The sequence below is a fragment of the Oncorhynchus kisutch genome, linkage group LG21 (genome assembly GCF_002021735.2).
Source record: "Oncorhynchus kisutch isolate 150728-3 linkage group LG21, Okis_V2, whole genome shotgun sequence".
Lineage (NCBI taxonomy): Eukaryota > Metazoa > Chordata > Actinopteri > Salmoniformes > Salmonidae > Oncorhynchus > Oncorhynchus kisutch.
The window spans coordinates 20,350,827-20,374,952 of NC_034194.2; the positions used below are offsets into that span (position 1 = coordinate 20,350,827).

At 46.2% G+C, this 24,126-nt stretch overlaps 1 protein-coding gene across 6 annotated transcripts; it reads right to left on the reverse strand.

The window, feature by feature from the left end:
* Positions 1-1,354: 1,354 nt before the first annotated feature.
* cad (carbamoyl-phosphate synthetase 2, aspartate transcarbamylase, and dihydroorotase) lies at positions 1,355-23,496 on the reverse strand. Of its 6 annotated transcripts, none has more exons than XM_020454824.2 (44): positions 23,052-23,494; positions 22,096-22,235; positions 21,833-21,962; positions 21,556-21,698; positions 21,184-21,325; positions 20,787-20,958; positions 20,050-20,235; positions 19,424-19,533; positions 19,201-19,343; positions 18,963-19,094; positions 18,523-18,756; positions 18,139-18,360; positions 17,302-17,490; positions 16,612-16,736; positions 16,373-16,506; positions 16,088-16,200; positions 15,745-15,995; positions 15,226-15,472; positions 15,025-15,123; positions 14,576-14,800; positions 13,193-13,375; positions 12,788-13,006; positions 12,447-12,614; positions 12,172-12,354; positions 11,977-12,081; positions 11,603-11,848; positions 11,402-11,483; positions 11,060-11,226; positions 10,743-10,907; positions 10,522-10,653; positions 9,969-10,170; positions 8,601-8,791; positions 8,199-8,435; positions 7,930-8,068; positions 7,778-7,819; positions 7,129-7,185; positions 6,512-6,687; positions 6,175-6,249; positions 3,159-3,371; positions 2,858-2,983; positions 2,433-2,588; positions 2,186-2,287; positions 2,012-2,106; positions 1,357-1,894 (listed from the first exon to the last, which is right to left on the reverse strand). In XM_020454824.2, the coding sequence occupies exons 1-44, from the start codon at positions 23,131-23,133 to the stop codon at positions 1,795-1,797; spliced, it is 6,780 nt and encodes a 2,259-aa protein (XP_020310413.1). In that variant the 5' UTR covers positions 23,134-23,494; the 3' UTR covers positions 1,357-1,794. The 6 variants fall into 6 exon arrangements, with proteins under 6 accessions (XP_020310415.1, XP_020310413.1, XP_020310412.1 ...); XM_020454823.2 differs by having other exon boundaries at positions 7,129-7,188; XM_020454826.2 differs by lacking the exon at positions 7,778-7,819 and having other exon boundaries at positions 1,355-1,894.
* Positions 23,497-24,126: the final 630 nt, after the last annotated feature.

Below are 24,126 nucleotides of genomic sequence, written 5' to 3' on the forward strand. Positions count from 1 at the left end.
GTAACAGAAATATGCAAATATGTGCCAGAACACGCCAATAGGATCACATTAGCTCGTACTTGGCTCTGCCCACCTCCTTGCTTGCATTGCCACCTAGTGTTTGAAGACAACTGAGATGTATTCATTAGTTGTATACACTTGAAAATATTTTGTCTGAAACTAGGAACCTACATTCTACATTTTAGACATTCAGCAGATGCTGTCATCCAGAGAGTGCCTTGCTCAGGTGCACATCAATAGATGTTTTATGCATACCAAACTGTAGCCATGACAAAATGTCCATTGGGGTGGGGGCAGGCTAAAAAGTTAGTTGAGGGGGAGGTAATGTCCGCAGAGAACAGGAGGGGGACAAGGTAGTTGACTAGTGGTGGCTCTTCCACAGCCTGATGGTCTGGGGGTTATTGGCCAGTCTTGCAGTTGTTGCTATGATGCTCCAACGCAGGTAGTATAGGAGTAATGGAAACTGAGAGAACAAGCCCTTGCTCGGGTAGCTGGGGTCCCTGGTGACCTTCCCGAGACACCTTGTGTTGTAGGTGTCCTGGTGGAGGTTGAGTTGGAGGTTGTTTTACCTGGCACCACGCCATCAGTGCCTACGTCCTCCCTGTAGGTGTCTTGTCGTTGTTGGTAATCAAGGCCTACTACTGTCGTGTCACCAGCAAACTTGATGAAGGAGTTGGAACTGTGTGAGGCCACGCAGTAGTGGGTATACAGGGAATACAGGAGGGGACTGATGACGCACCCTTGTGGGGTCCCACACGTTGAGAATCAGTGTCGAGGTGGTAATGTTGCCTACCTTCACCACCTGGGGGCGGCCCGTCAGAAAGTCCAGGATCCAATTGCATAGACTTCAGTCCCAGGGCCGTGAGCTTAGAAGGCGCTATAGTATTGAAGGCTGAGCTGTAGTCAATGAACAGCATCCTCACATAAGCATTTCTTTTGTCCAAGTGGGTGAGGGCAGTGTGCAGTGCAATGGCAATTGCGTCGTCTGTGCGTCGTCTGTGTATCTGTCACGGCGGTAGGCAAAACGTTCTTACGTCCTTCGTGGAGACCGTAATTAAGTAGCCCTCATTATCCTCGGGGGCTCTCCTCGGCAGCTCAGTCGTTGTGCTTGAAGTATGACAAAAAGGTGTTTAGCTCATCCGGTCGGGCGGCGTTGATGTGTGCTAATGTGGCTGGCTTTCTTTTTGTAATCCGTGATTGCTCCTCTACTTTGCCCCTGTACTTGCGTTTCGCCATCTTGATCGATATGTGCAGGTTTAGCAACAGACTAATGAATACACCGCTGGGTAGAACCATTTACTAAACATTTACATGATAGCAGCTTAATTTCCTGTAGTTAATAAAATAAACCCCATCTACAAAACCATTCACATTTTATTATTTATAAAACACCTAAAGAGTCCAACAAATCAGCTTTAACAATTATTTCTCGCTTAAAAAGGATGTTCTGCAATGGTTCCACCTTTGATGAGGAGCATGTATCCCCCCCCATACAATCAACACCACAGACGACTCCAGTCGGTGATACAAAAATAAAGTATTCTATGAACTACATAACGATATTTGTAACATGTAACAGTAATTGTTGTTAAGTGATAATACTAATTAATTCCGGGAGAAATACCAGGGTTGAAGAGGAGTACACACTAAACATGTGACTGTATATAGACTGTTGGAGTGGTTTCATTATTGTGATCACCAGTAGTGTCCCTTCACTCTTACCGAGACCTTAATACATTTGGTCCATTTTGGTCTCGCAATCCCAACAGTGGGTTGTGTCCAACTATCTACCGATCATCTGCCCAGCACAGTGGCCAAGAGGGCCATGCGGATGTACATGCCGTTCTCAGCCTGCCGGAAGTAGGCAGCACGAGGATCAGTGTCCACCTCCGCACTGCAAGAGAGAAAGTCAACATGAAACCAAATCATCCCGCATAAGACTGCGAACATTAGTGAATCAAAGGGAGTATAATGAAGAGAGATCCGTTGTAATCTAGGGGAACATCCGTACCTGATCTCATTGACTCTCGGTAGAGGATGCATCACCACCATCTTCTTCTTCGCTCCAGTCATGATGTGTGGGCTGAGGATGAACTGACCAAAGCACTGGAGAAAAAAAAAGGGATTTTAGCACTGATCAAACACTAAGGCCTCACAAGTTAGTGAAACCCCATCCCATCCTTACCGCTTTGTACTCTTCCTCTGAGGAAAACCTCTCCTTCTGAATCCTGGTCATGTAGAGGACGTCAGTGTCAGGCAGGGCCTCCTCGATGCTCTCAAACTCTTCCTGCACCCACAAGGACATACAGTAGTCTAGCGCTTTATGTAGTGCATTCGATATGTGAAGGACACCTACATACCAGCAGCAGTGCCATTGAGATTTAGATACAGAGCCATCAGCTTTACCACTAAAAAACATGTGATCCACCCACCTGCTTGATGCCTTTGGAGGCCACAAAGTCAATGATCTCGGAGGGCATGTGGAGATTCTTTGGGGCGACGTAGCGCAGAGTGATCCTGTACTGGGTGAGCAGCCTGGCCAGGGAATGAACTGTGCGGCCATGCTTCAGGTCCCCTACCATGGTGATCTACAGACAGACATCAAGAGACAATAGTCAGGACACCTGGATGAAGCCTGGAGGGCCATTGGGCATTGGCTATGTTAACTTAAAAAGGTAGGCTGCCATCACAACATACACAGTCAGGTTCCAGATCTTACAGTTTTTGGTTTGCATTACCATAAAAAATGTAAAAAAATACTGCGCAGTTTACAATTCTAAATTGGTATTAGCACTAGTACTGCTGCGAAGACATGACCACCATCCCTGAAGGGGAGATGGGTGTGTTGAGGTCTCACCGTCATGCCGTTGACCGTACCCAGCTCCTCTCTGATGGTGAACACATCTAGCAGGGCCTGCGTGGGGTGCTCCCCGACCCCGTCCCCAGCGTTGATCACCGGCTTCCGGCAGTGCCTCGCTGCAGACTACAGGTGGAAATAAACAAGTCGGATACAGCCGAGCAAGTACAACAAGGTTTGCGGTCAGTGTTTAGGTGGTAGCACCTCTTTTTCAAAGTGTTCTCTCAGAATATCTTGCCTTAATGAACATGACAAGTTTTCAAGTGAAGTTATAACGCGGCGTATCGACACCGCTGCTCACCTCTACAGCCCCTGGCGTGGGGTGTCGCAGCACCAGGACGTCAGCGTAGCAGCTCATGGTCTGGACCGAGTCCGCCAGAGACTCGCCCTTCTGCGACGAGGAGGTGGCCTCACAGAAATGGACCACGGAGCCACCCAGACGCTGCATTGCCGCCGCAAACGAACTACTGGTGCGTGTGCTGACCTCGTAGAACATGGAAGCCATCACCTTACCCTGAGAGAGTAACACACAGGGGTCTAAGACAAAGAATACAGACTGGCGTACAACAGATCCATCTTTGAGCACAGCATTCAGGCATTTCAAGGCACACAGCATTACATGCAAAGTGTTGGTCTCATGTTTCATGAGCTGAAACAAAAAAAGCCCAGAAATGTTCCATACACACACACACAAGGCTTATTTCTCTCAAAGGTCACACACAAATTTGTTTACATCCCTGTTAGTTAGAATTTCTCCTTTTCCAAGATAATCCATCCACCTGACAGGTATGGCATATCAAGAAGCTGAATAAACAGCATGATCATAACACGGGTGCACCTTGTGCTGGGGACAATAAAAGGCCACTTTAAAATGTGCAGTTTTGTAGTGTCTCAAGTTGAGGGAGCGTGCAATTGGCATGATGAATGCAGGAACTTCCACCAGAGCTGTTGCCAGAGAAGTTAATGTACATTTCTCTACTATAATCCATCTCCAACGTCATTTTAGAGAATTTGGCAGTACGTCCAACCGGCCTCAACCGCAGACCACGTGTAATCACGCCAGCCTCAGACCTCCAAATCCGGCTTCTTCACCTGTGGGATCGTCTGAGGGGGGTGGGGGTTGCTGAGGACATTTTCTGTCTGTAATAAAGCCCTTTAGTGGGGAAAAACTCATTCTGATTGGCTGGCTCCCCAGTGGCTGGGCCTATGCCCTCCCAGGCCCACCCATGTCTGCACCCCTGTCCAACCATGTGAAATCCATAGATTAGGGCCTAATTCATTTATTTCAAAGGCCTAATGAACAGACTTAAATTGAACGATTTCCTTATATGAACTGTAACTCAGTAAAATCTGAAAATGTTGCACGTTGTGTTATATATATATATATATATATATATATATATAAATAAATAAACTCATCAAAAAAAGAAACATCCTCTCACTGTCAACTGCATTTATTTTCAGCAAAATTTGTATGAATATAACAAGATTCAACAACTGAGACATAAACTGAACAAGTTCCACAGACATGTGACTACCAGAAATATAGTAATGTGTCCCTGAACAAAGGGGGGGGTCAAAATCAAAAGTAACAGTCAGTATCTGGTGTGGCCACCAGCTGCATTAAGTACTGCAGTGCATCTCCTCCTCATGGACTGCACCTGATTTGCCAGTTCTTGCTGTTAGATGTTACCCCACTCCTCCACCAAGGAATCTGCAAGTTCCCAGACATATCTGGGGGGAATGGCCCAAGCCCTCACCCTCCGATCCAACAGGTCCTGACCAGCTCAATGGGATTGAGATCCGGGCTCTTCGCTGGCCATGGCAGAACACAGACATTCCTGTCTTGCAGAAAATCACGCAGAGAACAAGCAGTATTGCTGGTGGCATTGTCATGCTGGAGGGTCATGTTAGGATGAGCCTGAAGGAAGGGTACAACATGAGGGAGGAGGATGTCTTCCCTGTAAGGCACAGCGTTGAGATTGTCTGCAATGACAACAAGCTTAGTCCGATGATGCTGTGACACACCGCTCCAGACCACGACGGACCCTCCATCTCCAAATCGATCCCGCTCCAGAGTACAGGCCTCGGTGTAACTCTCATTCCTTCGATGTTAAACACAAATCCGACCATCACCCCTGGTGAGACAAAACTGCGACTCGTCAGTGAAGAGCACTTTTTGTCAGTCCTGTTTGGTCCAGCGACGGTGGATTTGTGCCCATAGGCGACGTTGTTGCCAGTGATGCCTTACAAAAAGGCCTACAAGCCCTCAGTCCAGCCTCTCTCAGCCTACTGCGGACAGTCTCAGCACTGATGGAGGGATTGTGCATTCCTTGTGTAACTCGGGCAGTTGTTGTTGCCATCTTGTACCTGTGATGTTCGGATGTACTGATCCTGTGCAGGTGTTGTTACACGTGGTCTGCCACTGCAAGGACAATCAGCTGTCCGTCCTGTCTCCCTGTAGCGCCGTCTTAGGCGTCTCACAGTACAGACATTGCAATTTATTGCCCTGGCCACATCTGCAGTCCTCATGCCCCCTTGCAGCATGCCTAAGGCACGTTCACGCAGATGAGCAGGGACCCTGGGCATCTTTATTTTGGTGTTTCTCAGAGTCTGTAGAAAGGCCTCTTTAGTGTCCTAAGTTTTCATAACTGTGACCTTAATTGCCTACCATCTGTAAGCGGTTAGTGTCTTAACGACCGTGCCACAGGTGCATGTTCATTAATTGTTTATGGTTCATTGAACAATCATGGGAAACAGTGTTAAAACCCTTTACAATGAAGATCTGTGAAGTTATCTGGATTTTTACTAATTATCTTTGAAAGACAGGGTCCTGAAAAAGGACCATTTTATTTATATATATATATTTTTACAACTCAGATTTACTAACAGTGGCACACCTCGAGACATTCAGAAAACTCGTTTTATGAGGTCTTTAGGCATAGATGCACACAGGTGGCAGGTGTTGCTTGTATTCCATTCTGAATCAGGTGATGTCATCAACTCCTATGTGAATAATCATTTCCGGTAGTTGTTTTGTTGTTATTTCATACAACACACCTGCTCCTGTACGTTTAAGCTGAAGGACTATGGCTCATGAAGAACTATGCTGCCTCCGGAAGTCCTGTAGATTACTCAAACCCTGGGTGACTCAACACTGGGCTTATTGGAACGGCCTGACCGGCTACTCTGAAATTAGCTTCTCTCTGAAATTAGCTTCTCTCCTGCAATTTATACTGTGACAAATCACAGAAATACTCACACGGTTGTTCTTTAGATTAATCAGAGTTTTAAACAAAAAAGGAAAGAATTCTTACCTTCAGGATGTCCAGACTTCGCTCTTTCTGAACCATCAGGCGAAGAGTATGGGCCACGTTAAACATGTGAGAGATCTGAAATAAAGAGTTAGAATTTTTTAAATATAAATATATATATATAAAAAAGTTATTTAGTAAATAATGTCCCTGGCCATGTGCGTTGAGGAACGTTTCCCAACCCTAGTCCTTCAGTACCCCCCAACAGTAGTTTTGTTGTAGCCCTTAACAAACCCCTCCTTCAACTCATTGAGGGCTTGATGATTAGTTGAATCAGGTTACAGTAAAAATGTGTTCTGTGGGGAGTACTTGAGGACCACGGTTGGGAAACACTGAGTACCTGTTCCTTGCTGAACTGCCTGACAGAGAGGACGTGTTGTCCCACTAGGGGGTGGAGCACTGGGGAGGTCTGGAGGTGGGCCAGGGGCTGCCCCGCCGCTGCCTCAGCCCGGGGGGACAAGATCCTGGCCAGGGGAGGGGGATGGCTGTAACCGTCCCCAGCTGCAGGGGCCATCTCTGGGGGCAGAGGAACACCAAACGCTTAAAATACCACAGGAAAAATCCAACACGTGTGAATATTAATTATTTTAGCAAAGTCTCTTAAAAGGATTGCAGTCTTTTCTATTTCCTGAGGATGAAACATGACAAACACCCGAAAAGCATGGATTATTACACCATATTTCAACGCGTTCTTTCAAAGCGATCCAAGCAGTAGGAAAGCAGTCAGCTCAGAGCAAAGAGACATGGGTAGTGCAGCAACTAATGAGAAGGAACGGAATTGAAACCTTTTTCTAGCATCTCTACAACCAAGTATTCCATGACATACAGCTATTCAAAGCAGCTACCAGTACAACTCCATTGAAATGGTCTGCCAGAATATTACGCCAAACAGCCTTAACGGTAGCAGAGCTAGGAAATATATTATGCGTAACAGCTGAGCTACGTCAAGCTTCAAACCTTCTCTGAAACCTTCTTCAAATGCTCTTCTTAACGGTCTCGCCCTTGAATCTTCAGCTGCTTAGAATTTCATGACAAAACGTTAGAACACAAGTGTTAGAGAGATGGTACAAAACTGTGGTATTTAGCCAATACCACAGCAATTAGCCAGTGTACTGACATATTAAAAGCTATCGTTAGTGGGTTATAAATACGTTTCAGATTGATACGGCACTGAGCGTCATTTCATCAAAGACAGTTCATCGTAATAAATGTGAGAATCAAACAACTTCCATCATTGATTTGACATTGATAGGGGCTGTGATCATACAGTCTCAGTAATGGGTGCAGAACATAGCAAATGGCCAACCAAAACAAATAGGCTTTTCATTCCTTCATTCCCTTCAACAATACACTTGTATCCATCGATAAAGCACAGTCCCAGGTCTTCCGCAGCAGAGTGAGCTATAGGTGGAGCCCCTGATTTAGACATTTCATTTAATCAGCAAATGTACTCAGCCAATCAATCTGTCATGATGACCATGCAGCCTATAGTAGAGACAGTGGAATCACTCGTTATACGATCTTCGCTTTCTCAAACGCTTCATGTACGGTGCGCTTAAAAATCACATGATCAGTGGGTTCAAAGATGTAGATTAAAAAAGTTTACCAATGACATCCAAGTGCCATTTTGTGTGCATCGTCCTAAAACCTGTAAATGGACAGTGAATATAGCATTTATTGAAACGGACATTCACACAGCACTTTGCCACCGCAAGCAAGAGGTCAGTTAGACAAGAGAAAACATTGGGGCTGTAGTACCTGGGGGCATGCCTGGGTCGGAGGACCTGTGAACGCGAGGCGGGAGCATGTAGCGGCCGTCCCCGGTGGGACGGCGAGGACTCTGGGCGCATGTACGGATGCCCTCACATGGAGGGGTCAGCCGGGGGTGCTCTGGGGTCTGCCACACACAAAAGACACACAACAGCCTTAGTGCCACAGACAATGCTTGCTAGTATGCTACATAAGCACATATTACTGTATCCGCACACTAACGTGACTGGGCGGAGCTGAAAGGGGTAGGACTGTACCTTTGGGACTTCTTTCACTGGCTCAAGGGGCTGGAGGAGGGGGATGGGTGCAGGCCAAGTCTTCACATCCTCCCCATAGCCAGGAGGGACCAGCACTTGTCCGTCGATGTAGGCCACCTCTCCTCTGAGCACCACTCTGCGGACCTTGCCTTTCACCTTCATGCCTTCAAAGGGTGTCCACTTGGATTTGGTGAACTGCATGTGTTCGGGGATGACCCACTCCTGCTCCAGGTCCACCTGGTGAGAGAGAGCAGGTCTACAATGTTCTTGAAAAGCCAAAACATTGATCATCTTTTCAATCCCTCTTTTGTATTTCAACGTGGAAACCCAAAGATCTAAATCCTTGCCGTGTTGCCCATTTGACATGGTTATAAACGCTCGGTGGTGTGTGCCTGTAGCTACCTCTACATAGGTGTTGTCCTGCGCGGGAAGGGAGAAAATTTTGCGGGGGTTGTCGTACAGGCGCTTGATGATATCGTCGATGGTGAGGCGCCCATCGCTGACGGCGGTGAGGAGAAGGGGCAGCATGGTCTCAAGGCCGGGGTAACCTGGTGGGGGCTTCTCTGAGTTCTTCTCCTCCACTGAATGGGGGGCTGTTAGCCAAAACACAACTTTTGTATGGCAACACTCATCTTGTAATTGTGTGATAAAAAAACAAGTAGGGGTTAACGGAGCCCTCACCGTTAGGGCTTCACGATATGGACAAAATATATATATATATATTTTACTTGCGTTATAGATCAAAAACATCAGGAATCATAGAAATGATATGGTTGTAATAAAGTAGGAACTTGGAATACAGTGCTGTTTGGCAAGATAGCACATTTCTTTTAAAGCCAGGTAGGAGTGTTGGTCAGTGTTTCCCAGGGGACCCAAATTACAGTTGAATAGATGTTACATTGACAAACATTTTAGAATATGCTTCTTCTATTCCTCTGATTCAGAACTTGCAGCCTGTATTAGCAGCCTGTATTAGGGCTAAAGTTTGCTAGACAGATTTGCCCTAGCATAGCACATTTTAGCTAGCTTATTAGCAGCTAACAAAAACCTTTTTGGCACCGCAGGAGGCAGGTAGCCCCTTAATTGGGGAGGACGGGCTCATTAATAGCTGGAACGGAATAGAACACAAACACATGGTTTCCATGTGTTTGATACCGTTCCAGACATTATTATGAGCCGTCCTCCCCTCAACAGCCTCCTGTGGTCAGGACATGAGCAGCTTGCCCAGACTAACTAGTGTTTTGCAGAGAGATAAATAGCTACACAAACTAATATTATAATACCCCAAAAACATGTGGATTTATATAAAGAGGCAAAGTGAAAAGCAGCATTGTTTTTTTTTTATAAATCTTTTGACTGCATGAATTGGCTTAGCTAGAGCAGCCTGCAGACTAGAGTGAATCTAATAGTAGGCACCAACTCCACCAAGGTTCGTTGAACAAAGCCTCTGTAAAAATGCTGCCTGCTTGAGTAACAGGGTCCGAGGTTTGGTGTTTGTAGATAGAGGGCGCAGGGCGGAAGATATTTCATTTGAATTTTTACCTTTATTCAACTAGGCAAGTCAGTTAAGAACAAATTCTTATTTTCAATGACGGCCTAGGAACAGTGGGTTAACTGCCTGTTCAGAGGCAGAACGATAGATTTGTACCTTGTCAGCTCGGGGGCTTGAACTTGCAACCTTCCGGTTACTAGTCCAACGCTCTAACCACTAGGCTACCCTGCTGACAAACAGAGTAAACTATAATGGATTTATGGTGTAGCCCTACTCACCGTGGTCAGTTGCGAAGCAGTCAATGATGTCCAGGTGTTCCCAGAGGGCCTCCATGTCCTCCCGGGTGCCCAGCATAGGGCGGACCTGTGCCCGGCCGTCCCCAATACCCACCACATTCTCCTCACACAAGAAGAGGTGGTGGGGCGCTACCTCACACGTCACCTGGATGCCCTTCTGCTTGGCTGCGCGGATGATCAGGATCTGGGGGAAGGGAAGGGTGGAATAAATGCCAATTCATTACATACAAGTAGAACAGAAAACATGGTTCTTTCTTTATCTTATGCGTGTTCTGATGTGTTGGTCTTAAAATTAATCACTTCAAATGGCACAAAGCTCATTTGTTAGATCTTTTTTTCCCTCTAGCTACAGGTGTGTGTTCTTGCAGTTCATCCTAATGAAAGCAATCAGTGAGGACTCCTTCCAAAAAAAAAACCTACGAGGTTTCTGTGTGCCTCGATTGACACCTCATTCTCCCTGGAGACAATGAACGGGCAACACATCAAGGCAAAGCAGTGCTATATCTGTATGTGATGTTCCAGGCGGCCATCTTACCTCCTCCTTCTTGGCCACATGGCAGATATGAACAGCTCTCTGGTACAGCTGGGCCACCATCAAGACAGCTGCCACAGTCTGCTTCTCTGCGTGTGCCACGATTGGCAGGTGCTTGGGCCACTTCTCAAAGTGCTAGTTCACGCAAAGAGAAAGCGCAACTGGTCAGCTCAAACAGATCAATGTGAACGACCTATCAACGACCTCATTCAGTTGATACCTACCTCCATCCACATTGAGACGTTGTCCATCTTCAGAGTGGAGTAGGTGTCATTCAGATACATCTTCAGCCCGGCGGCAGAGTTAGCGATGGAGGGCAAGATGGTGGAGTTGTCTGAAGCCGCTCCGACGTAAAGGGCATAGTCACACCGACACCCTGCCTTGGCAAGCTGAGACGACAGAGACAGAACAGAGGAACAGCTCACGAGTAAACCTTCAGGTACTGATTTGACCCATTTTATAAAAAGGCATAATGTAATGTTTTGGAACAGACTAATTTAAAATATCCAGTGGTAAATGTCAATGACTATCTTCTCATTACCTTCTGGACCATGGCGAAGGAGCTGGGGTCGATTATGGCAGGTGCTGTGTTGGGCATGGCACACACCATGGTGACGCCCCCTGCCAGGGCAGCCGCTGTGCCCGAGGAGAAGTCCTCCTTGTGGGTGGCACCCGGCTCCCGCAGGTGGACGTGCACATCTATCAGACCTGGCACCAGGGACAGGGGGAGGGGACTCGATGAGTACTGTTCAGAAACACTGCAGTTCCACAGGTTGACTGAAGGAGCTATCATGTATTGTCCAAATACAGGAAGAAAACAAGGTGCTTATATTTGAAATGAACAGACTTGACTTTTTAGCACAGCCCAAGCCGTACTGCTTACCAGGCAGGCGAATCAACTTCTGTGACGTCATACAGTCCACGTGAGTCTTGACGGGCGGGAAGCCGCCAACCAGACGCAGCGCCTACAATTACAGGAGCACATGCTTCAATCAGGACAGTCAACAATCTATGTAGAATCAACACAGCTACGTCAAACATCAGCAGTGGCTAACATCCCATCACAGCACCCTAACTAACCTACCTGGACAAACAGCTTGGTGCACTTGATGTCAATGATGAGGGGCACGGAGTAGTCGATGGCCATGCGGCGGGTGCGGTAACCCTTGGTGACGAAGGAGGAGAGGCGTCGGCCTCCAGAGTTCCTCATGGAGAGGTTGATAACCATGTCAAAGTGGTGGTCCTCCAGGTATTCCAAGATGTTCCTCTGCTTGTCCTTGTTGGGGCAGTCACTCTCCTCCTCCCCAAATGGCCAGTCCACCGCCATCACCTGAAAGAGACCGAACATAACAAGTCGGTCAAATTCAGGAAGCAAATTGAAAAATGACGTTGTGAATTGAAAATGGCTCATTCTGGGATCCTGTTGAGAAGAGCCCACTCATCCTAGATGTGATGTACCTTGACTCCATGCTCAGTGTAGAAGTCAGCGGTCCCCAGACTGGCATACAGGTCATAGCCCAGACTCTCCAGCGCCTGAACAGTAGGCAGCAGCTCACTCTTGTTCTGCAAAGATACAATGAATATTTACGCACCGCTAGCCTCTCGAAATTAATTTCCATGAAAACGTTTAGCTCTTTGTATTATAGTCAGTACCTTGTAACTGCCAATGGAGAGCAGAATGTTCTTCTTGGGGATCTTGAAGCCTGTGCTGAGCATGGCCTTCAGATAGGCCTCGTATCTGTTCTCTCCAAAGCAGGCCACCTCCCCAGTACTGGTCATCTCTACCCCCAGCACCACATCAGCTCCGGCCAGACGAGAGAACGAGAACTGGGGGACCTAAGAGACAACATATCCAAGTTGGTGTATGATCGGTGAAACAATAATTCAACTGGATTATTTTACAGTTGTGGACTCCTCAGTTGGGTTACCTTGACGCCCACGATGCCCACTCCTTTCATCAGGCCCACGGGCTCCATCTTCTCTCCCATGATGACGCGCGTTGCCAGGGCGACCAGATCTACTCCCAGAGTCTTTGAGACGAACGGGAAAGAGCGGGAGACACGGACGTTGCACTCGATCACCTTCAGCTGGTCATCCTGTCCAGAAAACACATTTGTTTGCAATTAAAGGCAACCGGACAGCCATTGGAAATCCCACAGGGAACAGACACACACTTGTATGGTTGTGGGCGACATTCTGTTTGGCATGCTATTGGTTGTCAACCGCTGATTTGAAACTCCAAAAACATAAAATGTCCTTTAGACTTTACCTTAGCGATGAGCTGCAGGTTAAAGGGCCCGGTGACCTGCAGTTCCTGTCCGATGGCATGGACGATCATCTTGATACGCTCCATGGTCTTCTGGTTGATGTCCTGGGGTGGCGTGACCAGGGTGGCGTCCCCAGAGTGCACCCCGGCGTTCTCCACATGCTCTGACACGGCGATGGCCATCACCACGCCGTCGCACGCCACCGCGTCCACGTCTATCTCCTGGAGCAAAGAGAGACGCCAGTCAGTTCCAGACTATAGTTGACTAAAGGAGCTATCATAGATATTTCTTTTAAAGGGGGATTGTTCACTTTTTTTTGCAAATTGAAAATAAAGTGAATTATCCCTTTAAATGACCCAGCAGTAAGGCCTTTCAATCTAAGTAGTAAAGAATTTCCCAAGTCGTACCTTGGCCTCCTGGATGAACTTTGAGATGACCACGGGGTATTCCTTGGACACGGCCACAGCGCTGCTAAGGTACTTCTCCAGGTCGCTGTCTGTGTACGCCACGTTCATGGCCGCTCCACTCAGCACGTAGGAGGGACGCACCAGGCAGGGGTAGCCCGCAGTCTCACAGAACTTCATGGCTGACTGGGGAGGAGAGGAGGATACAAAATAACATACAGTGCCTTCAGAAAGTATTCACACCCCTTGACTTTTTCCACATTTTGTTGTGTTACAGCCTGAATTTAAAATGGATTAAATGTAGCTTGTGTGTCACTGGCCTACACACACACACACTACCTTTTGTCATGGCAAGCCTAAATAAGTTCAGGAGAAAAAAACAATTGCTTAACAAGTCACATAATATGTTGCATGGACTCACTCTGTATGCAATAAGTGTTTAACATGATTTTTAAATGACTACCTCATCTCTGTACCCCACACATACAATTATCTGTAAGGTCCCCCAGTCGAGCAGTGAATTTCAAACAAAGACAGATTCAACCACAAAGACCAGGGAGGTTTTCCAATGTTTCGCAAAGGGCATCTATTGGCAGAAAAAAAACAAGACTCTGAATATCCCTTTGAGCACGGTTAAGTTATTACACTTTGGATGGTGTATCAATACACCCAGTCACTATAAAGATAGTTGCAGGGGGGGAAGGAAACCGCTCAGGGATTTCAAATTGAGACCAATGGTGACTTTAAAACAGTTGCACAGGTTAATGGCTGTGACAGTTTTCTTCTAACGATGGATCAACAACACTGTAGTTCCTCCACAATACTAACCTAAATGGCAGAGTGAAAAGAAGAAAGCATGTACAGATTTGTTTTTATATTCCAAAACATGTATCCTACTTACATTAAGGCACTGAAGTAAAACTGCAAAAAAATGTGGCAAGAAAAAAATCTCCGTTCTGAAAACGAAGCATTATGTTTGGGGCTAATCCAACAACATCTGCAACCTAGACCTATAACTCATCTGCAACCTAGACCTATAACTCATCTGCAACCTAGACCTATAACTCATCTGCAACCTAGACCTATAACTCATCTGCAACCTAGACCTATAACTCATCTGCAACCTAGACCTATAACTCATCTGCAACCTAGACCTATAACTCATCTGCAACCTAGACCTATAACTCATCTGCAACCTAGACCTATAACTCATCTGCAACCTAGACCTATAACTCATCTGCAACCTAGACCTATAACTCATCTGCAACCTAGACCTATAACTCATCTGCAACCTAGACCTATTAACTCATCTGCAACCAAGACCTATAACCCGTTCATTACTGGTTTGAAATTCAAAATGGATTAGAAGCCCTGTTCTGTGCTGACCTCAATCTCAGTGAGTTCCTTCCACAGGGGCTGGCTGATGCCGATGGTGTCCAGCATGCGGGAGAACTTGAACCTGTTCTCAGCAGAGTCGATGAACTCCGGGGAGGTGCCCAATATACGACACTGCTGCCTGTGGAGGGACATGGCGATGTTGTTGGGCAGCTGGCCCCCCATGGACAGAATCACTCCCTCTGGGTTCTCCATCTCATAGATGTCCATCACAACCTGGAGGAGGGGAGGAGATAATGGAGCTTTATGGTCATGGCAACATACCATGCATGAAACAGGGTTTGATGGCGAGGTGTTGAGGCCCTTTGCTCAGTTGATAAAAGCATCAGATCATGTAAGTTCGGGCATTTGAATGTTGATTATTGTACGATGAAAAACGACAAAATAAAATGTTTGAAAGATAGTGAGTTGGGACCATGCCACCAGTCGAGCATTCTTACCTCAAAGGAGATCTCATCGAAGTAGAGACGGTCACACATGTCATAGTCTGTGCTGACAGTCTCTGGGTTATAGTTCACCATGATGGTTTTATAGCCCATCTAAACAGCATCAAAACACAGCAAATCATGACAATATCAGCTTTTGTTCAACATTCTTCTAATAAATGAGAGCTATTCTGCACAAAGCAGAAATCGACTTACCTTCCTGAGTTCCATAATGCAGCCCACAGCACACCAGTCAAACTCCACACTGCTGCCAATGCGGTAAACCCCAGAGCCAATTACTATGACATGGGGATCTCCAAAGCCCAGGTCGTTTTCCGTACCGTTATAGGTCAGATACAGGTAGTTGGTGTGGGCGGGCCACTCTGCCGCCACAGTGTCGATCTGCTTTACCACAGGCAGGATGCTCCAATCTCTACGCATCTTCCTCACCGCCAGCTCCGTACTGGAGAGAGACATAGGTTTAAAGGTCAGAGTTCAGACAAGTTCATTTTAAAAACAGACATTTCATACCAAGTCTTTCCCCCCCCCCCCTCTCACTGCTCTGAGGAACTGAACCCAGACACACAAAACATAACCCAGACAGAATGTGTCCCATTCCGACTCGTCATCGTATCAATGAAAAATCTCTCATTTATTTTGTATGTTTTTCATGTACCCGCCTCAACTTTTAATGATGTTTTGTAACGTGAACAACGGAGTATCACAGTACTGCACCTCTGCACAGCCAGGGCGATCTGTTTGTCGGAGAAGCCCAGCTGCTTGGCTTTCCTCATCACCTCCAGAGGCATGGCGCTCTCGTCCTGGTTGTACGACTCCAGCATCTTCTCATGGTCCGTGATGTTCTTCATTTTGTGAAGGAACCAGCGGTCGATCTTGGTCAGGTCGTAAAGGCGGTCCACTGTATAGCCCGCCCTGAGAGCAGCCGCCAGAACAAAGATACGTTTGTCTGTCGGGGTCTGCAGCTCCTGTAAGACCACAGGACAGAGGCATGTCAGAACAGTTCACATAAAATGCAGCCAAGAAGAATAAGACAGGTAAAAAAGGTGAGTGAGCTTACCTCGTCAGACACAGGTTTGATGGTGTGGTCAAAGCCCACACAGTTCTCATCCACCATCCGTAGAGCCTTCTGGAAGGCTTCCTCAAAGCTGCGGCCGATGGCCATCACCTCTCCTACAAAAGGTCACAGACAAAAACTGTGTTAACAAACTATCAACCAACTCCTTTGTGTGAACTTGCAATGCAACCCCTACAGATCATCTGCCCCTATAGATAGCAGGCAGATAAGGCACTCTGCTGCTCCCAAATTAGATCATTAATTTTTAAAAAGTGCTTGTCCTCTTACCAACGCTCTTCATGGAGCTACCTATCTTGGTGCTGACGCGCAGGAACTTGCTGAGATCCCAGCGAGGGACCTTCACCACACAGTAGTCCAGACTGGGCTCAAAGTTAGCTGTGGTCTGGTTGGTCACAGAGTTCCTGTACAATAACAAACATTACCTGTTAAAACCATGGTATTAGAAGATCAATGCCAAAATGCAATTCTTAACCTGACATCAGGCCACAAAACGTGAATAAACTCACTTGAGGACAGGTAGCGGGATGCCCAATCCCAGCTTGGCAGCCACGTAGGCCAGGGGATATCCTGTAGCTTTACTGGCCAGAGCTGAGCTCCGAGACAGACGGGCATTCACCTCAATGATGTAGTACTGCAGCACAAAAACACAGATTTAGATTGCTATACAGTAGAAACATTTTAAAATATCAGAACACGTTCAGCGTTTCCCCCACAAGATTTTTTCAGCCGTGACAAAGTTAGGATGGGGGAGGCAGTGGGCGTAGGCAAAGGCGCGGTTTTAGAGGCCCTCCTCGTGGCTGCAGAGACAAAATGTTGGTGTTTTAAATCTAATTTCTAAACATTGTCACGTGGAAAAAATACAATTTTACTGCTTTAAAGCAAGTTTCCTGCAATTCTACACATTTTGCCATGCTTATTTTTATAACAAAAATCAAATGGGGGGGGCCCATGGCATGATATTTTAGATTCTCCCTGACTGTCCATCTTTTATTTAGGTGATCAAAGATGATCTTGTTTAAAAAATATATAGCCTTTTCTACATACTTTATTTCTGGTTTTAGTCGTTTAAGTTCACATTGAAAACATTTAACCATCCCGAAATATACATTGTCTTTGCAGTGGACACAATTTATGGGAAACACTGATGTTTCGGGAGGGTTAACACTAGTATAAACGATCAATGTCAGTACCATTACCTGCTCAGACTCAGGGTTGAGGGCGTACTGGATGTTACACTCTCCAATGATGCCTAGGTGTCTGATGACCTTGATGGCGGTGTTCCTCAACATGTTGTACTCATAGTCGTTGAGCGTCTGACTGGGCGCCACCACGATGGACTCCCCAGTGTGGATACCCAGAGGGTCAATGTTCTCCATGTTACATACCTACAGGATAGAAAACACTCAACACTTTAACTTGCTTGATAAAGGAAGATTCATGTTTAAACAAATAAGGACGTATAAACTCTAAAGATTAGCCATAACAGTCAAATGCATAATAAAATTGAAAATAAAAACATATAGTAACAAATATACAGGTAACTGCCAAAATAACAGAAACACTTGAGTGAATGAGGGACACAAAGTATATTAAAAGTTGGTGCAATTAAGATCCCATCATGCTAAGGTTCATGTATAAAAATGCTGGGCAGGCCATTATTTTGGCTACGCCCCGATAGGATGACATTGCCCCCATCCATAGGGAACGAGTGGTTACTGAATGGTTTGTTGAGCATGAAAACGATGTAAACCATATGCCATGGCTGTTTCAGTCACTATATCTCAACCCAATTGAACACTTACGGGAGATTCTGGATTGGTGCCTGAGACAGCATTTTCCACATCCATCAACAAAACACGAGATCGTGGAATTTCTTGTGGGAGAATGGTGTCGCATCCCTCCAATAGAGTTCCAGAATCTATGCAAAGGCCTATTGAGACACTTGATGTTGGTGTTTCCTTTATTTTGGCAGTTACCTGTACATAGTACTTACATAGTAACAAATATATGCATAGTGATGTCCCTCTACTTACGGTGATACAGTTGTCGTAGGCGTCTCTGACCACCTCATACTCAATCTCTTTCCAGCCCTTCAGGGACTTGTCCACTAGGACCTGGGAAGTGTGGGCGAAGGCAGATGTCACCAGAGAGGCCAACTCCTCCCGGTTATTGGCAAAGCCAGAGCCCAGTCCGCCCAGGGCAAAGGCCGAGCGCACCAGGACAGGGTAGCCAATACGCTCTGCAGCCGCCACCGCCTAGGACACAGAGAAAATACCAGAACACACCAAAATACACATCAAAAAGCAAGAGCCCACAACAGTCAAACAGATTAACAGGCTGATTCCAATCAACGTACAAGTGACAATCAGTATGGGTCAATGTGTGTGTGAGAAGGAGAGTGTGCGTGACATTTGTACCTGCTCCACAGACACAGCGGCCTCGCTGGGCGCCACGTGTTCATTGATCTCCTCCATCTTCTCCACAAAGATCTTCCTGTCCTCAGTCATCTCGATGGAAGCCACCGGCGTCCCCAGCACACGCACTGCATACTTCTTCAGCACTCCCCTCTTGGTCAGCTGCACCCCGCAGTTAAGGGCAGTCTGCCCCCCGAAGGTCAGGAGGACCCCGTCTGGACGCTCATTCTTTATCACCTGTACAGGCAAAATAGGGCAGAGGGTCAGTTCTCACTCATTGAATGAATATCAACCGTAGGTCAATCATGCTCCTTACTGATCTTCTATCAGTTCTGAGTACCTGAGAGATGTAATAAACATGGTTTGCTTGTTAAGCACTGATCAGAAATCAGTGACTGGAGGATGGCGCATGTAGCAGTGGCCATTCCATTTGCCTTCCTTACCTGAGTGACATACTCCGGGGTGAGAGGCAAGAAGTAAACCTTGTCAGCCAGACCCTTGGAGGTTTGCACTGTGGCGATGTTGGGGTTGATGAGCACAGTCTGAATGTTCTCCTCCTTCAATGCTTTTATGGCCTGGGGGAGGGTTGGACATAGTGTCTGATTAGTTCAAATACTCTTAAATGATACTGCTCCTAACACCTGCTGTTGGATCGTCACTGGGATTGGTAGTGTGTCTCACCTGAGAGCCAGAGTAGTCAAACTCCCCAGCCTGTCCGATGGAGAGGCCTCCAGAACCCAGGATTAGGACTTTGCGTGGCCGAACAAATTCCTCCGGATTGGTAGATCCAGGATAGGTCAGGTGCTCTGTCAGTCTCTGCTTCACTAGAGGAAGGGAGAGGTGTTACTATACCCTACAGGTGGAATACATATGTAAGAACAGTTGAGATGAACGTATGTCTAACCTGGTTTGCCACTCTTGCCCTCCTTGTGGTCCCTGACTGTGTCTAGAAACACATCAAACAGACTGACCAGGTCAGTGGGGCCTGCCATGTGCTCTGGGTGGAACTGGACACTGGAATGACATGGGTAAAACAATATCTGGTTTTCAACTTCCTGTATCTTGGAGGGTTATTTTGTTGTCTGCCATCTTTTCCAATTAGAGGCCTAGTGCAGTCAATTCTGTTTCCTGTGTTTTGTATAACAGCTGATGAAAACACTGCAAAAGTGTGAAAACATTTGATCAGTGTTATTTCCTGATAGTTGCTGGTTGAAAATACAATATACACAGGACCTTCTAATCAAGAGGTTTGCATTGGCAGGAGTTTCGGCTTTCCACAGTGACGTCACCATGCGGTAAAATGGTTAATGGACCAATAACAAAAGAGTTCCAAACCTCTCTGCCAGATAGTTTTCCCCTCTCAGACAGTCCTAGCAAAATTCTTGCTTGAGAAAGTTCGTCTCAAAAGCAATTTTTGCACATTTTAATAATAAAAAAAACGTTTTGATGTAAAAAAAACAGCTGCATTTGGGCCTTTAAACAAGTTGAAAGGCTGGAAGCAGCGAATGAGTTCCCATTGGTAGATGGTACCTGAATATGTGTTTGGTGTTGTGCACGATGCCCTCACTGGTCTGGTCATTGGCGTTGGTGAAGAGCACGTCCCAGCCCTGTGGCAGGGTCAGGGGATCCACAGCAAAGCCATGGTTCTGAGATGTGATGAAACAGCGATCTGTGCCCTTGTGGATGCAGGGCTGATTATGGCCACGGTTCCCATACCTGAAACAGACAAGTGTTTTTAGTCAAGTTCTTTCTTCAATGGTTGAGCTCTATTCCAGATGCAGATTCATAGTGCTCCTGCAGAATCCTTACTTGACACCTGCACAGTGCAAATGTCTTGCTTTAAATCCTCTAAACTGTTCTGCTTTCCACTGACTGACTGCATGGCATTCCAGAGGGACAAAAGGAAGCTGGCATCTCATCTGGCCTTGAGACTAACGGAACACTAACAACGTAACAATCCCAGGAGTCTTACCAAAACAAAACCAGGCCTTTCCAGCAACGCACTAGGCTATGTCCAAAACTGCTACGCTAAGCAGGAATGCTCATTTCACACCAGAACGCTCCCAGATAAATAAAGAGGGGCCTGGGGAGAACTGACATCCGAGGGAGGGGGCCAAACAACAGCAAAAACAGTCAGCACCACTGGCTTTGTTCTCTTTGAAACCAAACAAAGACAGTAAGCAGAACTTAAGACCTGAGGAGGTCTTGAGGAGAAAGAGAAAGTGACAAGTCAGGACAACCCTGTAGTGCCCTGTCCCTGTACTAACTTCATCTTGTAGGTTTTTGCTCCGATGGCGAGGGAGAGAAGCTGGTTGCCCAGGCAGATACCAAACACAGGCTTGGGGTTGTCCACACACACCACCTTCCTCACGTTGTCTATGGTCTCCGTACAGAACTGGGGGTCCCCAGGGCCGTTGCTGATGAACAGCCCATCAAAATCTGAAAAGGACCACAACTTTGTCAGCATAGCCAAAATAAATGTTATAATACAAACTATCTCACATACAATAGAACTTCATGGCATCCTGGCTGGAACTAACTTTGCAGGTCAGATGCTCCAAGGTAAAGATTAAGGCAGGGGAGAGATAAGAGGCAAAACAAGGGAACAGGGAGAAATCTCTGAATTGTATATGAAACCCAGTGCAGTAACCAGCTGTGACTAACCTGTGCTGTCCAGTGGGTGATCCCAGGGCACAACAGTCACACAGGCCCCTCTCTGACACAGGCAGCGGATCTGGTTGTACTTAATGCCACAGTCTACAGCTGTGATCCTGACAGCACCACTGGGATTGAACACCCGGGGCTCCTGCTCAACACAGACAGAAAAGGTACTTACATCCTGAGAAGGATTAGGCATCTGCCTAACCACTGTGGTGAGAGAAAACATTTGGCGTTTCACCGACTTGCAATGTGTTAAGCTACAGATTCAGTGTTATGCAATCCACACAAAACAACTGGCATTTGATTGAGGAAGTTTCAGGATCGTAACACTAAAAAAGCATGACAGGGTCAAGCTTAAACATAGCAACACCGTACCTTCATGGACACCTCCTTGACAAGGTTCCTCTGGTCAGGGTTGTCAAATGGAACGTTGGCCTCGGGCGTTCCGTCCACAACCAGCTTCCCCAGCATTGTACCCTTCTCACGGATCTTCTTGGTGAGACGACGGGTGTCAACTCCTACAGTGTCACAGCAAGAGCATTAACTGCAACCTCTAGTGTAGAGGCTCTACTGTAGACAGCACATATCGAAACACAGATTCAGACAGCATCTGATACAGTACCAGGATGTTTAGAATGATAACTCTACTGACCCTCTAGGCCAGGGATGCCCTGCTCTTTGAGCCACTGGTCCAGAGACATGGCTGAGCTCCAGTGGCTGGGGTTCTGGGAGACCTCCCCGACGATGAGGGCTGCAGCGTGGATCTTAGAAGACTCAAACCACTGAGGGGAAAAATAATAGAACATTACATTCAAACAGGTGCTTGGGGTCAACGAGGGCAATATACCTTTCTCCACCCACTATTTCTGTTGGGACGCTTCTGTGAAACGCTGACTCCATGCCAACTCCACCTACCTTGCTGAGTCCAAAGTCGCTCTCCTCATCCTGGGGTATACCATAGTTGCCCTGCAGAGGGTAGGTGAGGGTGAGGATCTGACACATGTAGGACGGGTCAGTCAGGGCCTCTGGGTAGCCAACCATGCCTGTCTGGAACACTGGAAAAAAATTATCAGGTCAACTTGTCAGTTTTCATAGCAAAGTGCAAATTAGTGAGAAGTGATTCAATTAAGATTTGGCACATTTTGAAAAAGGTGATGCAACTTGAACTTTGGAAATGTGCACTGTGCTCCATTTATTAGTACACGTGGATTGAAAGAACTAGACCTTACAATCTAAATTAATGCCAGCTACATCTCCATTACAATGTATGGGACACGGTACAGCAGTGGGCTCCCGAGTGGCGCAGCGATCTAAGGCACTGCATCTCAGTGCAAGAGACTACAGTCCCTGGCTCGAATCGGGGCTGTATCACATCCGGCCGTGATTGGGAGTCCCATAGGGCCCAGGGTATGCCATTATTGTATTTGTTAACTGACTTGCCTAGTTAAATATGGGTTAAAAAATACAAAATAAATAAACAGCAAGGACACTATAGGAGAAACATGTTCATAAGTTGTTCAAACTGACTGAAATTGAGTTCTGATTAGGTGGAGAATTAGGTTATAGTTAGGAACAAGGTTAGCTAAAATGCCTAGCCGAAATAAGGATAAATGAAGGGGTCAGAGGTTATGGGTCATACTACTACAGGGCACGCGCAACTTTGGGGGTTACATGCAGACCACTAGGCGCACACCGGCAAGAGTTTTGAGTGAATAGAGCTGCGTTTAGCTTTACAATTTGACTTTGTGGGTAACATATAGGTAGTTAACGTTACCCATTAGAATACCTGTATAAATTATAACATAGCTACATTAGACAGATGTTGCAATGCGAAGGGCTAACTAGCTTTCTCCTCATAAAATACGACTTACCAACTTCACCAGACACTGACGCATTTGCCCCGAAAAGGCGGCCCTTGAACGTGGTCCCATCTTCTAAAATCAGGGTTGCCATTTTTTTTTAAATAAAATTGTCAAAACTGTAATTGTACAGAATCAACACAGTCTTCGATTCGATTATGGGAAGCAATATCAGCTTTTTGTCGGTTCGATGCTTCAGTTCCGCAATGCTTGCCCACGTGAAACACACGCTGGCCAGATGCTAATGAGGATGCACGAGCAAAAATCTTGCTTGAAAATGGCTAAGTTAAAAGAAAGACAAATTATTGTGTTGGTTTATTTGCAAACAAAATAAAGCGTCAAAAACGACATGAAGAAATGTTGTATGACGAAAACTGAGCGCTAGGTCCGCATGCCGCACTAACAGTGTGGAACTTTTCAGCGACCTTTACCGTGTTTACATAGAACCCCACAGTGAAAACGTCATAATACCCATAAACCCTAGCGGTCAAACACGGAAATTGTTCCAATCGTTATTTCATCATTCATTTATAATTTATATATTCATTTTTTACATTTTATTGTAAAAGTAATAACAATATTACACATCAATGCATTTTTTTCATTGTATTCACATCATTCATTTTTCTCATAGGGGATTTTAGAACCATGGAGAGAAAGAGAAGACACCTGTATAAGATCCAGAAAAAAGTGTAATGACATGGACGCACAAGGAACAATAATACATTTAAATTAGTGGAGAAACTTTCAGCTGGGTGGTGTGATTATTGTCAAATTGAGGCAGTGGAACATGTTATTTTTATTTATTTAACTAGGTAAGTCAGTTCAGAACGAATTCTTATTTACAATGACGGCCTACCAGGCCAAACCTCCCCTAACCAGACGATGCTTGTCCAATTGTGAGCCGCACTATGGGAAGCCTGATCACACCAGTTGTGATAGAGCCCGAGATCAAACCAGGTTCTGTATCGATGCCTCTAGCACTGAGATGCAGTGCCTTAGACTGCTACGCCACTCGGGAGCCCCTCTATTTCAGTGCCAGAAATATGTGAGGGAAGGGGACCGATTGTTATTAGATTTGAGGAGT

Excerpts from the sequence above, each read along its gene's own strand:
- cad (XM_020454823.2), bottom strand. The coding sequence starts at position 23,133 with ATGGCAACCCTGATTTTAGAAGATGGGACCACGTTCAAGGGCCGCCTT. Across the intron at positions 21,963-22,095 it reads GCGACTTTGGACTCAGCAAG|TGGTTTGAGTCTTCTAAGAT; the intron begins GTAGGTGGAGTT and ends TTTTCCCCTCAG. Across the intron at positions 1,895-2,011 it reads CCGAGAGTCAATGAGATCAG|TGCGGAGGTGGACACTGATC; the intron begins GTACGGATGTTC and ends TCTCTCTTGCAG.